Raw genomic sequence first — 17,989 nt, forward strand, 5'->3', positions numbered from 1 at the left:
GATATTATTGTTCAGCTGAGAATGAGCTGGGTTGGAAGACATCTGAATCTGTTTATATTGATGTGAAATGTAAGTGAAACCCCTTTGTGTCTCTTTCTGCCTCGTGTTTACGACGGATGATAAAAAGCTGGTTTTAGGTGCTATTAGCACCAAGGTTTATTCTGTTGCTCTGGAAAAACGAGTCCTCAGTAATCAAGTCACAAAATCGTGTTTTGTCATCATGTTAATTCATGCTGACACATTTGTTCCTGTTTCTTTAACATCTTTGTTAGTTAGCATTTCTATTGCAGGAGTGAGGAGCCATTTTACAATATTACACATTTGCTGAAAATTAGCAAATTGCAAATTTGGGAAGTTCAGTCATGAATACAGGTAAACAAAAGACAACTCAAGGTGTCAGGAAGAACCCTGGAAAGAAAAGCAACAATCAGGTTTCCAGTAACCACCTAAGTCCAATTTATCACATTTTCACAGGTCTTTCATTTTTGTATTTAATGTGAAAAGATGTGCAGCACAATGCTGCTGCCTGACAGCTAGAAGCTTCCTGCTTTGAATTGGTCTGCTTGCAGCCTTTCTGCAGTTTGTATGTTCTCTTGTGCTTGTGTGGGTTTCCTCTGGGTACTCTGGTTTCCTCCCACAGTCCAAACACATGCATGTTAGGTTAACTGGTGACTCTAAATTGCCCGTAGGTGTAAATGCTTGTCTGTGTATGTCTTTGTTTTGGGCCTGAGATAGACTGAAGTTTTACAAACAGCATGTCATAGACTTTACCTCTTGTGCCTGTAGCAGAGTTGCTGTTGTTGTAACCTGCTGACTGCATCTATTCACCAAAAAGCTTGTAGCTGGTACAGTGGTAGTAGAACATTGTTGGACATTGTTAAAATGTGGGAGCATGGAAGCACACTCAGAAAATCACCAGTGTTTGTCTTTCAGTCCATCCAGTCCTCTCACTTGGGAAGATATTATTCTTCAGCTGAGAATGAGCTGGGGTGGAGGACATCTAAATCTCTTTATATTGATGTGAAATGTAAGTGAAACCCCTTTGCGGCTCTTTCTGCCTCGTGTTTACGATGAATGATAAAAGCTGGTTTTAGGTGCTATTAGCACCAAGGTTTCCTCTGTTACTCTGGACAAACGAGTCCTCAGTAATCAAGTCAAAAAATCATGTTTTGTCATCATGTTAATTCATGCTGACACATTTCTTCATGTTTCTTTAACATCTTTGTTAGTTAGCATTTCTATTGCAGGAGTGAGGAGCCATTTTACAATATTACACTTTTGCTGAAAATTAGGAAATTGCATAAGATGCCAAAATGTTGTATTACCTCATTCTTTTTATATATTGAGCCTGGGGGCTCCACTGTGGCAACCCCTGAAGGGACAAGCCAATAGTCGTTGATCTTTGACCTCATTTTTTTTTTCATATATTTACAGTGTGGTTACTAGACAATGTAACCTATTACCTTCAGTGATCCAAAGTCTTTACCTTTGTGCTACCAGCAGAGTTGAATATGGTCTTTAAAGCATAAAATAGTCTAGTTGCATTAACTGTTACTACCAGCTCTCACCTATTCATGTTTCCTCCTGCAGATGCTCCACAGCCTTCCTCTGTGTCAGTGAGTCCCTCTGCTTAGATAGTGGAGGGTAGTTCAGTGACTCTGACCTGTAGCAGTGATGCTAACCCAGCAGCTAATTATACCTGGTACAGGAAGAAGGACTTTACACCCCTCAGTAAACACACATCATTCTTCTTGGAATCCATCTAGGCCTCTGATTTTGGAGAGTATTACTGTACGGCTGAAAACGAGCTGGGGAGGAGGACATCTGACTACATCAATGTCAGTTTTAAATGTGAGTAAACTGATTTTAGATGTGTGTTGCTGATCATATCAGCTTTCTTCAGCCCTGTCTGCCTCACATAGTCTGTGTCTGTAGGTCACGTTTCAGTGTCTCTGTGGTAAAACTGTATTCTTCCCTGCTGTTTCAGCTGTGATGATTTTATTCATTGTTTGCTAATGATAACCTTTGCACAACTTAACTACTATATCACCTCAAGAAAGATTACATTTTATTCAATTCACGCTTAATTTACATGGAAATATTTTATTTGGGAAGTTCAGTCATGAATACAGGTAAACAAAAGACAACTCAAGGTATCAGGAAGAAGCCTGGAAAGAGGAGCCACAATCAGGTTTCCAGTAACCACTTAAGTCCAATTTATCACATTTTCACAGGTCTTTCATTTTTGTATTTAATGTGAAAAGATGTGCAGCACAAGGCTGCTGCCTGACAGCTAGAAGCTTCCTGCTTTGAATTGGTCTGCTTGCGGCCTTTCTGCAGTTTGTATGTTCTCTTGTGCTTGTGTGGGTTTCCTCTGGGTACTCTGGTTTCCTCCCACAGTCCAAACACATGCATGTTAAGTTAACAACTTTTTATCGCCCCAGCTGCTCTCAGGTCCTCTGGCTCAAGTCTTTTATTTGTTCCAAAGTGCAGCACAAAAACTTCTAAATCCATTTTTATTAATTTGAAAAATGAGTTAAAACATCTTTGAAAGCAATAAATATCTTTGATCTATCAGTTTCAGATACTCCATGCTGGTAGTTTAATGCATTTTTGAGATTTCCAGATCCTCCAAATTTCAGGGGAGCTGAAAAACTTTGCATAGTTATGTTCAAACCAGAACATATGGCAAATGTCTGCAGACACCAAGTGATGAGAAGATACCATCACCTGACTCAAATTATGAATCCAAAAATAATAATATCATATATCATCTTTTGTGTGAATTTTATGGAAACCAGTTATGATAATGAACATCATCAGGTTGACTCTTGTGGTCCTGATGCTGATTCCTATGCTCATCTTGTGTCTATGGGTGAGGTAAAATAATAATTTTCTTGACATTATTAATAATACACTGATAACGTTTTATAATAAATGTATTATTGTTCGTCTCAATACAGAGAGAACAAAAGTCTGAGCTTAAAAACTGAACTGAATGAACGTGTAGAGATGGCAGAGGTGAGAGGCTCGACTGCCAACATAAACTACAATGTCATTCTAACTTAGTGCTTTATAAATGCACGTACTCTTAGCAAATGTTGTAGTTATTAAATGAAGCTACATGTTTCATGAATGAGATGTCTCATATTTTCCCTCTCTCCATCAGTCAAACTCTTGTCCTGATTATGAGACCATCTCAGCCATGAAGTCAACCATCCATGCACCTCAGACAGACAACACAGAGGAGCAGGACGGACAGGTGTGAAGAACAGTCAAGTTAGAGCTTTGTGAATGAAACATGGACAGAAACGCGGCAACTCAGCGTCACAAGCACAATTCCCCTATCTGATGCAGTTTTCATCAGATGGTGTTAATCCAGAGATGGAAATGATGGTCGTTGATGGTCTGACACCATATCCACAAATGGTAGTTTTTGAGCCTGTATAAAGTGAAAAAATGAATTTAAAAATCCCTCAGACGTCCTGATTAATCATGTAACAGTATAAATGACAGGATGTTTCTTTAAAACACAATACTGCTATTGAGAACACAGTTTTGTCAAAAAAACAAAGAAAAGCACAACTACAGTAAACAGGTGCCATCATCACAACACCAGAAGGTAGAAAGTTAAGTACCAAACAGTATTCATGGGCTGATAGGAAGTGAAAAACTTTGAATGCTGTAACTAATAGAAGCTTTTATGGAACAATTAAAAATGTAATGTTGTCATATGTTATCTGAGTTCATACTATTCTTTGCTAAAACATAAGTACATACACTATATGTCTGTTATTTGCAGTGGGTGACAGTTTCCTAAAGCAGCTTGCAAATGCTGTAAACCTGGAACCTTTTAAAGCTTTGGATGCTGTGTAAAATGTTTTTTAAGAACAGAAATCACTATGTTATAAAAGTAACTGAGAATAGTACAAAGGCAAAGTATCAAATGATTAAAATTCTGTCGAGAACAAGCTGTTCGTGTTCTCTGAAAACCACAATCTTCAAAATATGACCAGCAAAGACAAACAGCTGTTTTCAGGTCTGTGACATGATGGGTTTTTTAAATTAAGATTAAGATGTATAGACAAAATCAGCTCCACCTTTACCACCTTTAAGAGTGATATTTGACTCTTACTTTGAACTAGTCACTGTACATATTTTGCCATAATTAACATTCTCTGTATTGTTTAAAATACATGGTTTTCTTAGTGGAGAACTTTTACTTTGTACTTTAGGTAAAATGTAGATCATCTCCTTAGTACTTGTACTTGAGTAAAAGATTTTAAGTGGATAATGTTTTTATGCCACTACCTGCACTTCCAAAAACAATGTACTTTTACTACCTCTGTACACAGTGTATCACATGTTGCTGTGTAGCTGCAGACAGCTCAGAGTGGCTATGCTGACCTTGGTCCTCAATGACAGTGTGAAGACAATGACTGTTGTGAAACTGAAAACATCAGTTGTTCGTTCTATCTTAAGGTGGTGTTTAGGCGGGGTAGAGCGTAAAAGGGAAGGAAGCCAGGGACCACGGTCTGTTTTCTGAGCAGAGTGGTTAACTTATTCAATACTGATATGCTCAGTTGTATTTCTGATCTGCAGTATTATCCTCCCTAGTCTTTTGTTAACCGAGATGAGGAGAGCAGATCTGAGTTTAACAGCGGGATTCATCCTTGTTGTCACTGTGTCAGGTATTGTACTTCTGCCTTTACATTTGGGGGGTTATTTATTATTATTAGTTATTATTAGTTATTTCTAATTAGCTACCATTGCCCACACAGATACATTCAAACTGTAGAGAGTCAGCTACTTTATTGGTCTTGATATTTAGCTGATGCTCAGTGGGTTGAATGTACATCTCAATTGGTGAAAAGCTTTTACAAATTTATACAACAGCTAAAGGAACTTGGTGATACCAGGTCAAATATCAGTAAAAAAGAAATTAAAGCCACACACATTTAAATCAAGATATGATATGGAGAGAGAACAGTTTGTGGTGAAGGACATACAGGGCATGAAAAAGCAGAGCCACCGCTAAGAAACAAATTATTGCAAGTCCTCTAAAAGTATCCACACAGTGCCAAGCTCTGTCATTTCCTTTAACTACTTGCAGATATTAAAATGTATCATTAACACATAACCAAAACCTGTCTGTCCACGTCATGTTATATATTTGTAACCCTAATAAAACTTATCATCATATAACTTATTGAACGTGGAGAGTTTAACTTCCCTGTTTTGTGTTTCTATGTACTTTCCTGATATGAACACAGACAGGAAACCATGCAGAAGGAAACACTCTTAAAATAATAAATCAAATTCTGCTTCCTTGTTTCTTCAGTTTTTTCATTGCTTTCTTGTCGTCTCACTGACTGTTCAAACACTGTGATGCTCTGCCTTAGTGCACAGACTGTAGTTATTTGTCGACCCAGTCACACATGACATATTTTGGATAGAAATCAGTTCCTTCTCTCAGAATCACTTTTTTACAGACCCACAAATGTGTGACCAACTGTAATTTTTGCCATTACTGACCCCCAGTGTTAGTAAGTAGGGCACTAACGAAAAAACGTATGTCATTATCTGTATAAACCATCCTGTCCTCTACAATTCTGCTGTGTGAGATTATACAGCTGTATAAAGTAGTATTTTGTAATCTAGTGTCAATCTGGAGTTGATGGTGCGAATAATCGTCATGAATATGCAGATCTTTAACAAAAGACTGTGGCTGTGTAATGTCAGAATTTCCCAGTAAATTTCTTCCACTTTCTGTTCTAGCTGGTTTATAATTTCATTTTAATTTAATTTTCACTTGTTTCTGTATTTGTGGTAGTGAGTCCTCAGATGAATAATTTATCTTATGTTTTAGTATAAATTCCATTATTTACTTTTATAATTGGCGTAGTTTGAAGCCGTTTGTGCTTCATCTATCCCAAAACATGTTGGTATTACACAGCAGTCATGTCTTTCCTCTGATGTTTGTCATTGTGATGTTACAGTGATACAGGGTCAGAATGGCTGGACAGTGACTTACACCTCTAATCAGATCTGTGCCTTAGAAGGATCAACAGTGGACATACACTGCACCTACACATACCCATCCAGAATAAAGGATCTTGACACTGAAGTTGAGAAAACGTTCTGGTTTATAAAATTGCAAAATGAGGAACCTGTGGATCTGAGAGCAGACTCTCAATTTTCAGGTCGTGTGCAGTATCACTGCAGTAAGAACAGCTGCACTATGAAAATCACAGACCTGAGAGTGAGTGATTCAGCTGTGTACAAGTTCAAATTCATATCAAACCACCCTGGTGGGAGATATGTTGGTGAACCTGGAGTCACTTTGTCTGTCACAGGTAACATTTACATTTATATGTTCATTATTTCCGAACCCCAAACATCTGCAAACAAAAAATGTCAGTGTGTGAGTAAATGTTGTTTTGTAAAACTATGTTCCTGTTCCTTGTGCACATATTTCAGATCTAAAAGTGGTCAGCAAACTCTCCATATATTCCTATTGGGCAGAACTGACGTGTCGGAGCAGTTGTTCTTTACCTGGTCACATTTTCTACATCTGGTACAAGAATGAAGAGACAATTGTTATTAGTGAAACTTATTCCGACTACATTGATTCTCAAAACAGTTATTCCTGTGCTGTAAGAGGACATGAGGATGTACCTTCTCATCCAGTGTGTGAGTTATATGCTCCTCAGCCTGCTCTGTTTTGGACTGTTCACTGATGTATTTTAGTATTATTTCATGTATCTAATAAACTGTCAACCCAGTCTGTAGCATTCAACCAAATTCCTGCAGTAACTGCCATTGTTTTCTCAGTGATAATTAAAAATGTTTCATTTTTTCAGGTGTTCATAGTGAATCCTGCAACAAGGTGATTTACACTGGCAGAAGCATCTGTGCTTTTAAAGGTTCATCAGTGGACATTTCATGTACTTACACCAGTGTTGGTTATATCACGTCTAAACTCTGGTTCAGGTCTGAACGTAGTCGTCAGTGGCAGAATCCCTCACAGCCTGAGGATCTTAGGAAAGACTCCCAGTATTCAGGTCGTTTTCAGGTCTTTGAGACAGAGACAGGACGCTCCACTCTGAGAATCACTGACCTGAGAGAAACAGATTCAGCCCAGTATTACTTCAAATTCATAACATGGGGCTTTGAATGGAGGAGCAGTTTACCTGGAACAACTCTGACTGTCACAGGTACTGAAGAATACAAATAGACTAATGTTGAATATATACCAGTTTTTACGTAAACATAAAATACAACCACAATTCAAAAGAAGTTAGGTGGATGTTTAAAACTTGGATAAAAACAGAGTGCAATGATTTGAAATCTCATCAACCCATATTTTATTTACAGTAGAACATAAACAACATAGCAGATGTTGAAACTGAGATATTGTCCCGATCTTGCCCTCTAATTCACTTCTTGTCCTGGACTTTTATTTTGTACCACTTTTCTTTCCGAGTTAATTTCTCCAGCTTTACCAGTCATCAATGTTCACAATTGCTTTCACCTGTTCCTCTGCCTTCTTAATCCTCTTGGTTTGGCGTCAGATCATCGTCTTTGTTATCTGTGGAACACCCAGTCTGCAAGTTTACGTGCCTTGTTTTTGTCTTTGTTATTTATGACACATCCTGTCTTTGAGTTTTCCCTGTCTCATGGTTTTTGGACTCCTGACTTGTTCGTATGGACTTCTGTTATCTGTAATTTGGTCTTTGGTTATGGTTTTTTGGCTTTCTCGGTAGACCGGTTTTTCTCTTTCCTCAAATTTCACTCTGTTGGTTTCTCATAGCGATTCACACCCTGCTTTGTTGTGCACATGTTCATTTTCTAGTAAATTCCTTATTATAGTTGTTAGTTGTAGTTGTCCCTGTCCTGTTTTCTCTTACTCTTCCAAGTTATCCTTTCACCATGTAGTACTCACTTCTCTCCAGGTTTATGTTTCCGTAATAATTTGTATTTTATTCTGAGCCCAAGTCTGCGTTTGCCCTCCGTGTTTTATAGTTTCATTAGCCCTGGTTCTCCATTCGATGTAGTGTTCAGCTGTTAAAAGATGCTGAGGGGCATGTAATGGTAAATATTACATTTTCCATGAAATAAAGTGTCTCGGTTTCAACGACTGATATGATGTTTATGTTCTATTGTGAATAAAATATGGGTTGATAAGGTTTGCAAGTTCAATTCAACTTTATTTATGTAGCGCCAATTCACAACAAAGTAATCTTAAGGCACTTTACAGAATAAAGTCAAGACTATAAAGATGTATAGAGAGAACCCAACAATTCCTAATTGAAGAAGCCATAGGCAACAGTGGAGAGGAAATACTCCATTTAACTGAAGAAACCTCCAGCAGAACCAGTTCTCAGGGTGGGTGGCCAGCTGCCTTGATTGGTTGAGGTAAGTGGAAAGTGAAGAAAAACAGCAACAACAATCGGGCAGGTTGGTAGGACCAGTAGCTGCACGCTGTAAAACACATAGCTTCAAAGGAGACACCTGCAGAAAGGGACAGAGAAGGAGAACGACAACTACGAGAGAAAACACACAGAGATGTCATACAGTTACAATTTTGAAGTGAGAGGAGAGGAGAGAGGGACAGGAGGAGGGGGTCCCCCAGCAGTCCAAGCCTATAGCAGCATAACTATAACTAAGTATAAGCTTTATTAAAAAGGAAGGTTTTAAGCCTAGACTTAAAAGTAGAGAGGGTGTCTGCTTCCCGAATTTGAACTGGGAGCTGGTTCCACAAGAGAGGAGCTTGATAGCTAAAGGCTCTACCTCCCATTCTACCTTTGGAAATTCTGGGAACCACAAGTAGGCCTGCATTCTGAGAGCGAAGTGGTCTACTGGGATGATATGGTGCTATGAGGTCTTTTATTTATGATGGAGCCTGACCGTTCAGAGCTTTATATGTAAGAAGCAGGGTTTTAAATTCTATTCTAGTTTTAATTGGAAGCCAATGGAGAGAAGCTAGTGAAGGTGAAATATGATCTCTCTTGCTAGTTCCAGTCAGCACTCTTGCTGCAGCATTTTGGATTAATTGCAGGCTCTTTAGTGAGTTACTGGGGCATCCTGAAAGTGGGGAATTACAGTAGTCCAACCTAGAAGTAACAAATGCATGGACCAGTTTTTCAGCATCACTTTGAGACAGGATGCTCCTAATTGTGGCAATGTTCCGTAGGTGGAAGAAGGCTGTTTTAGAGATTTGTTTTATATGTGAGGTAAAGGACAAATCCTGGTCAAAAATAACTCCAAGGTTCCTTGCAGTAGTACTGGAGGCCAGTCTTATGCCATCTAGAGTAACGATATAACAATTTTATGTTCCAGTCTCTGTAATAAAATATTGTGATCAATGGTATCAAATGCAGCACTAAGATCTAACAGAACAAGTATAGAGATGAGTCCATTATCGATGCCACGATAAGATCGTTGGTGACTTTTACCAGTGCTGTTTCTGTACTATGATAAACTCTAAATCCTGACTGAAAGTCTTCATACAAATTATTCATGTACAGGTGGTCACATAATTGTTTTCCAACTACTTTTTCAAGGATTTTAGAAATAAAGTGCAGATTAGATATTGGTCTCTAATTGGCGAAAACACCTTGGTCAAGACAGGGTTTTTTAAGTAATGGTTTAATTACAGCTACCTTATAGGCCTGTGGTACATAGCCTCTTTCTAAAGATAGATTGATGATATCTGATACTAACGTATCTATTAAGGATAAAGCTTCCTTGAGCAGTTTAGTTGGAATAGGGTCTAGCAGACAGGTTGTTGGTTTAGATGAGGTAATAATTGAAGTTAGCTCAGAGAGATCTATGGGTAAAAGCAGTCTAACAGGGATTGGGGCCTTATTGATGATTCTAGCACTGCTGTACGTGAAGATCTATCTGTAATTTTGGGGGGTTGGATCTTATTAATGCTTCTTCTTAATTCCAAGCTACAATTTTATTCATAAAGAAAGTCATGAAGTCATTGCTGCTCAGAGTTAAGGGAAAACTAGGCTCAACAGAACTATGGCTCTTAGTCAGCCTGCCTACAGTGCTGAACAGAAACCGGGGGTTGTTCTTGTTTTCTTCTATTAATGATGAATAATGTGCTGTTCTGGCATCACGGAGAGCTTTTTTGTAAATTTTTAAACTATCATTTTGCCTGTTTTAAGTTGGGTGTTTGTGAACTATACAATGGAGATGCCCCTTCTGGTTTACTGCCTTCTTTTTCAAAGGGTCAACACTATCAAGTATTGAACGTAGTGAGGCTGCAGAATTATCAACAAGATAATCTACTTATGCAGGAGTAACATTAAGGGGGCTACTTTCCATTTTATTGAGATATGGTGAAGGAAATGATGAAAGAATAATTTCTTTAAATTTGTTTACAGCTTTTTCACTTAAGCTTCTGCTATAGTGGAATTTTTCCCTAACTGTTGTATAGTCTGTTATTGTAAATCCAAATGTTATTAAAACATGGTCAGATAGAAGAGAGTTGTGAGGAAATATTGTTAAATTATCCGCTTCAATTCCATACGTAAGGAAAAGGTCTAACGTGTGATTAAAACAGTGAGTGGGTTTATTTAAATTTTGGGAAAAACCAATTGGATCTAATGATGAATTAAACACAGTTACTATCAGCATATACATGAATGTTAAAGTCACCCACTATAATGACTTTATCTGTACTAAGCACTAAATGACTAAAGTCATTGCATTCTGTTGGTCTGATGTTTACACATCCTCCCAACTGTTTTGGAATTGGGGTAACATCTGCATTCAATAACATCCTCATTTTATGTTGTTCTTATTCAGGATCCTGTGGTTTATGAGGTATTTGCATAGATCGGTATTTAATCCATGTTTTAAAGTGATAAAAAGCCAATTTTGGGCTGTTGGCTTGGGGGATGATCCAAGATTATTGAATTTTGTGGCCAATTCCTCTCTCTAAACCTTTGACCCGATAACTAAAACTTCAATTTTGTCTAAACAATATTTGTTTCATTAATTTAATTTCTGTTCCTCATTGTCAGATCCAACTTTACAGGTCCAGGTGATCTGGTCTTCTGTCGGTCCAAAGCTGGTTTGTCACAGCAGTTGTCTTCCTCCTGGTCGTTCTTTTGTCTGGTACAGGAATGAAAAGAAAATTCAGGGAGAAACATCACCTTCTTATAGTGGATACGTTGAGCCAGCAGACAGTTATTCCTGTAGTATTGAAGGACCTGAGGGTTACCGCTCTCTCCCAGTCTGTGAGTTTTAATGTTTTTTTTTTTGTCAGACAGAATTTATTCAACCAATAACAGATTATATAGAGGGAATACTGCACTTTGGATAATATGTTTTTAATTCACAACAATCTCTAGACTTGTGCAGTATGTATTTAATATGTTTTTGTAGACGTCACAGATACACAAATAGTACTATACTATATACTATATACTAAATAATACTTTATTTACATTGAAACCTCAGAGTATCTGTAAGAACATGTGAAACAAAAGTAGGTCTTGGTATTTTGCATCAGTTTGGTGTTTACAGTGTATGAATTTAATGTGATAATCACAGTGGATGATTGGACTTTATCTAATAAGGGTCCACTTTGATGCAGTACTTTATTTGTCCTAAGTGCAATGATTTCTGAGGCTGAAGATTGTAGTTATGAATTTCTAATTAAATTCTAATTTTTTTCAAAATTTTTTCATTCAAAAATACATAATCACTGTTCCCATTTTCTGCCTAAACATTCCATAAATTATGACAATAGTCTGCAGATAAATTAAAGCAGAGTTTCTCATGGCAGAGGCTCAAGTTTCTATCAGTATATATACAATTTTTTAAATAGAATAATGAGTTTAGTTTTTTCCCCTGTTCTCTTGTGGTATTAGATGCTCGCTCTCAAACTGAAATAAGACCTGATGATTAATTAAACATAAAATAAATTCATGTTTAATTCATGTTTAATCTAACACGTTGTTTCCATTATTATAAGGAAATGTCTGCTACTCTGCACTTGTCCAGCAGTGATAGAAGTGGATCTCTGTCCTGGAAAACAGAGCTGATGTTTGTGTTGGGGTTTGGTAGCTTTATTCTGACTGTGCTTCACATGCACTTAGGTGTGGGCACTGGAAATCTGCGTTACATGCAGCAGCAGAGTAATCAGATTTCCCCTCCACCTCTTACTTATCTCGGAAGTGTGGCTCACAGATTTTAACTTTGGGTTATTGCAGCAGAATGAAAGTTCAGAAGGTGAGATGAGAAAGTGACTTATTTAGACTATGAGGGTCTTTCTCTCAATATTCTGCATTACTGTTGCTTAATGCTTTAATGGCAAAAGAACTGGTAAACAGATATTTAAAACAATATTTATTGCAGTAATCTTAATTTTAAAGGCAGTTCAGACAAATCTGTTGGTGGGATAATGTTGAATTAAAACAGTTTATTTACATGGTCAAACCTGAACTTGGATTCATGTAGCACTAATGTTCACTAAGCAGATCACTAACAGGAAAACAAAGAGTTACAGTACACTGATCACTGCTCCACCTGGTGGCTCGACACAGGTTCACAACCTGATTTTGAGAAATTGGTTTAAGGGCCGTAACAAGGCGGGTCTGAGGTCACTAAGTCCATGCGGGGAGTTGTCATTCAGTGGAAAGTCTATATGGGATTTGTCCCCCATCCCACCGGACTCGAGCATGAATCATGCAGCGGTTTTAGGCTGTAAGTCGCCCAGAATTTACCCACCACAGTCATTTTTAGACAACGTGCACACAACAGTGGGTGAAGACTTTAAAACCTTTAGTGTAGATTGTTATGAATGATTGAGTTCTTGGGACAACTCTGAAATTTGTACATCAGAGAGCAACAAACAATTATACTGTAAATCTATGTTCTATATTATCCCATTTAGATGATGATGTCATTTTATATCTCACAGATGGTCCAAAGTTTCCCTTAGTGTTGATTAGTAACACTGGTGACATTATGAAGGACAGTTCAGTGACTCTGAGCTGTAGCTGTGATGCTAAACCTGCAGCTAAATACAGCTGGTACAAGAAGAACCAAACACTGCCCAACGAAGGACCACAACTTGTTTTCCGCTTCATCCAGTCTTTGGACTCTGGGGACTATTACTGTACAGCTGAGAACGAGCTGGGGAAGACAGTATCTCAACACGTCTTAATTGATGTAAAATGTAAGTGTAAAGTACATATTTAAAAGCAATGGATGGCTTCATTTGCAGATAATATATAAATTTTTAACGTTATTGCCTCTTTTCCAGATGGTCCAATGATCTCTAAGATCTCAGTGAGTCCCTCTGCTGAGATAGTGGAGGGTAGTTCAGTGACTTTGACCTGTAGCAGTGATGCTAACCCAGCAGCTAATTATACCTGGTACAAGGACAACCAAACACTGCTACAAGGACTAGTAGGCATTTATCATTTCACCCCCATCAGCTCTAAGGACAGAGGGATGTACCACTGCAACTCTAAGAATCAGTACAAAGAGATCAACTCTACACAGCTATACTTAGATGTACATTGTAAGTTACAACGTTAAAAGGTTAATAGCGGCTTAGGTTCATAACGCGGCTGTGGCCATTAGCCTTTGCCTAAATTCAGGTGTACACACAAAAGTTGATGTTTTCTTTCTATACTATTCACATTTTTACCAGATGCTCCAAAGCTTCCCTCAGTGTCAGTGAGTCCCTCTGCTGAGATAGTGGAGGGTAGTTCAGTGACTCTGACCTGTAGCAGTGATGCTAACCCAGCAGCTAATTATACCTGGTACAAGGAGAATGAAGACTCACCAAAAGCTTCAGGACAGATCTTCACCATCACTGACTTCAGACCTGAACACAGTGGGAATTATTACTGTGAAGCTCAGAACACAAGAGGACGTCAGAACTCCACCCTGTGTTTGATTGTTGCGTCAGGTGAGTTGTTTGAATTATTGTCTCGTATGATAAAATGTTTAGTCTGCATCCCAACACTGTTATGGCCAATAGTGGTCGATGACAGATCCCCTTTATGCATTTGTAATTGCATGTTTTTAATGCAATTTCCACTGTAGTCTTCTATAAATTGAGTTGTTCATAAATGCTACATTACTCCAAACGTAAGGGCTAAGTTCTTGGCTTGGCACAGTTTTCTCATTTTACAGTTTTTTTAGATAATTGACTTCCATGGAAGAATTCAGTTTCAAAACTGAAGCACTCTCGACCCACTTCCTTAATTAATTAATTATTAAAGTAAATTTTCTTACACAGTTTTAAGTATAATCTACGACTCCCGTCAAATGGGAGTTTTGCCCACAGCTTTCCAAACTCCCCTTTTTAAGCAAGATAAACTAGTTGCGTATAAGCTACTTTTTAAACAACTAGAAGGCTTTTTTATTACAACCAACAAGTTATAAATGTTTGGCTTGTTTCTGTACTCATCACAATACAACCTTTTTCAAACTAGCTATGCCTTTTGTAAACCACTTCGAATTGCACGAATCTGTACAAAAGTTGCTATATGAATAAAATTTGATGAATTGAATTAAATTGAAATCAATAAATTTGAATGCAGGTGTTTAGATGTGTGACACACAGGAAACCAAAAAAATATATATATATATATATATATAGTTTGAGGGTGAAAATTAAGCTCGCACAACTGATGACTTATGGGAAAGTCTAGAGACATGTACAAAGCTGTAATTACTCAAATAACCTGTATTTCCTTAATCAATAAACGTCACTTTCTATGCAGGTGCACTGAAGTCAGCAACTACTGTAACAATCACTACTGTTCTCCTTATTATTCTCTTACTTCTCGCTGCCTTCCTGTGGCTCAGGTCATTAATTCTTTGTCCCTATAATTATGTTCACTATTTCATGGGTTGTCTAACTTTTTGTTAATTCATATCATTTATTTCTCTTCTCCAGGAGAAAGAAATTATTTGCACAGCAGTGTACTCATGCAGAGAGACCTGACAGCAGAACACAGGTAAGAACCAATCGATTCAGGTAAAAAAACCAGTAAAAATACCCCTCTTGGAAGATTTCACATTACTTTTTTTGACCAAAAAATTACAAATAGACTCACGTCAAACCAAAAACAGAGCTCTATAAATTAATCTTAATAAAAAATATAACATTTAATGTAAATTTGTGCATAATGATTCGCTCCTAAATATCCCCTAAATCATCACTGGTGCAGCCAGCTGGTTTCCGAGTCCACACAATTAGTTAAACCGAGATTATCTGAATGCAGTAAATTTGTTTAAATGATTGTAGTGTAAAAAAATGTATCTGAAATGTCCAGTTCTGATGAATCAGTTTCAAGGTCACTGTAAATAGCATTTCCTATTGTCTTCAATACAATGTGGTTCAAATAAAAAAGGTTGAAATTGCATTGTGCATGACTGGGACACTGCTGCTGCTCAGTGCATTTTCAGTTCTTCAAATGACACAGTTGGAATTAGATTCCACAGCTTTCTATACCTTTAACCACTTAAAGGTATAAACTATACAAAGTGCCTTGAAATTACTCTGTTGTGATTTAGTGCTATATAAATGGAACTGAACTGAATTGAATAGTACCCAATTCGTCATCAGTTAGGTGACAAAAGGATGAGTCGAACTGTGCCACTCTGTCACATGCCCAGACCAGGTTATACTGGCAACATTTCCTGCTTTACTGTATGTAAAACTCTCGGTTACCTGTCCAGTTAAAGGGTAGAGGACGTTTGTGTGAGTTGAGTGTTGTATTAATTTGTCTCGACTGTTCAAACTTAACTCAGCAAAATCTAAAACTGTCATTGTACAGGGTACAGTGACCATGCAGGACTTCATCTAATCATGCACTTTTAGTGTTAATGACCGCTGTTGGCAAGAAGTACAAGTTGCAACAGCAGAGACAGTTGCAGACTCAGCAGAGACTATTTTAATTACACTTTCTGACTGTCCCATCAGACAAACATGGTTCCACTGTATGACGCCCCATCATCTTCAGCACAGAGACACCCAACACAGTCGCAGGATGACCCCGACTACACCTCCATCTGCTTTTCTCAGGACCACACAGATCCTGTTTACTCCAACGTCAGGTCAGCTCTCTCCCACAGACAAACACAGGACGAGGATGAGGATGAACAGGATGGTGTTGAGTACACTAATGTGAAGTTTGACAGGGACAGTTGTGCCCAAGGGTGAGCAGCTTCTCTCATATGAACATTTTCCCTTATATGCAGTATAGAGCTACTCACTGGATTAGAACTTGACAAAGATTCATTTTTCCCTTCACAGAACAAGGAATCATGAGGACGATTCATTTGCACTTTACAGCGTAGTCAACAAAAATAAGAACACAACATAAATCTGTGGCTTGACATTTATACTTGGATTGTTCTATACACTGTCTTCATGGAGGAAGGAAAATGTAAACTTGGACCTTTAAAAACAAGAGGGGAGAGGGATTGTATATGCGGAGCCGGGTAATTAGGTGGTAAGGTGCTTTCCAGGTCACCAAGAGGAGCTGCGTGTCATCGGCATAAAAGTGATAGGGAATGTCGTAGTGATGGATAGATGACACCTCATGGAGTGTGCGGGACATTTACCTAACGCTGCAGATACTGTGTTGGTGTATCGCTCAATAGTGACATCTGATGGATTACAAAAAACATTGCAGGCAAGATGGATAAAGCGTGTGGTGACTGAACTTGGTTCATCCCTTCTGACATGTGGATAAATGCTCCTGTTAACATAACCAGCTGATAATAAAGTGCTAACTGAATGAAAGAGAAGTGTATATATTCCAATTAGTTTCAATGAAACTAAAATAATGACTATAGCTAAAAGTATGTCAAATGCAGAATGTACAAAAGTCTTTAGATTGAATAGATGGAAAACATGAAATCAAAGTACAATTTTTGTTAATGTAATTTATGAAAAATAAGTGCTTGCGAAGGTGGGGGGTGCTTGTGAAAAAGCAGGGTTGACACATTTTTATTAAGAGAACTTTTTGTTGGTTGTTGGGGCCAAGGCAAATCCCTCTCTAAGATCAGTTCTTCTGGTTTGAAAAAAAAAAAAACTCTTTCAGAAGGTACTGATGAGATGGGAGTACATAAAAAAAAAATTAAAGCAAGTTTGTAAAGGTGCAGATGAGTGTTTTTTATTCTTACAGTTCTGCCAGACCTTTTACGTTTTCCTCTTCCCCACTTCCAAAGTCAGTAAGAGCATTTCCTCCCATCTGACATTCAACATCCTATGTTTCTTTTAGTTTAAGACTTATCTGAACTTTATATTTATACATCTGAATCGGTCAGTGTGATATTTCTATTCTCTGCTGAGTCAACAGTAATTGTTGACTCAGTAAAAGTGAATTCATGTTAGAATATTATCCTACTGTTCTTACATGCAAATAAAAATAGCTTGCAAAAAGCATTGTCTCAGGCTCCTATGTACTGTAAAGTCAAATTTGAGGTTCAGGCCTCATATGTATAAACAGTATATTAAAGAGGGAGCTGTGTGAACTCTGGCTTGATGGTAGTTGAAGCACGGCTTACATAACACATGCAAATCTCTGCAGTTGCATTTGAAAAGTTGCATCTGGACCATATTTTAAAACTATGTAGAAAACATGCTGTAAAGGCAATTTCCAATAACTAAAGTTAAGAGCAAGCAATTACATTTTACTTTTAGTTATTCTGTGAAGTCAATCTGAAAAATGAAGTTCTGTGCTGTGTCTGATCTACATGAACAAGTGATTCCGCAAAATATTGAGATGTCTGTGGCTGTGACATACGCTGGAACTCAGATCTGTGCCTCCGAAGGAGCAACAGTGCACATGAGCTGCACCTACACATACCCATTCAGAATAAGCCTTCTTGATTTCATTGTCTTGGAAAGGATCTGGTTTATAAAACCGAGTGTGGATCTGATGACTCAGATCAGGCAGGTGATGCTGAGTATATCTGTGACAATAAACAGTGCACC

The 17,989-nt window shown here is 37.9% G+C and overlaps 1 protein-coding gene across 1 annotated transcript; it reads left to right on the plus strand.

Moving 5' to 3' along the window:
• Positions 1-4,129: 4,129 nt before the first annotated feature.
• LOC137124594 (B-cell receptor CD22-like) lies at positions 4,130-17,747 on the plus strand. Its single transcript, XM_067499690.1, has 12 exons — positions 4,130-4,691; positions 6,000-6,356; positions 6,481-6,693; positions 6,864-7,235; positions 11,019-11,255; positions 12,944-13,201; positions 13,289-13,549; positions 13,682-13,942; positions 14,763-14,847; positions 14,939-14,999; positions 15,968-16,203; positions 16,301-17,747. Exons 1-12 carry the CDS (start codon positions 4,634-4,636, stop codon positions 16,368-16,370), a joined length of 2,469 nt encoding a protein of 822 aa, XP_067355791.1. The 5' UTR covers positions 4,130-4,633; the 3' UTR covers positions 16,371-17,747.
• Positions 17,748-17,989: the final 242 nt, after the last annotated feature.

This window comes from Channa argus, chromosome 3, assembly GCF_033026475.1.
Source record: "Channa argus isolate prfri chromosome 3, Channa argus male v1.0, whole genome shotgun sequence".
NCBI lineage: Eukaryota > Metazoa > Chordata > Actinopteri > Anabantiformes > Channidae > Channa > Channa argus.

Coding starts and splice junctions, on each gene's coding strand:
- LOC137124594 (XM_067499690.1), top strand. CDS start 4,634: ATGAGGAGAGCAGATCTGAGTTTAACAGCGGGATTCATCCTTGTTGTC. Junction 13,202..13,288: donor CGTCTTAATTGATGTAAAAT/GTAAGTGTAAAG, acceptor CCTCTTTTCCAG/ATGGTCCAATGATCTCTAAG. Junction 15,000..15,967: donor GACCTGACAGCAGAACACAG/GTAAGAACCAAT, acceptor CTGTCCCATCAG/ACAAACATGGTTCCACTGTA.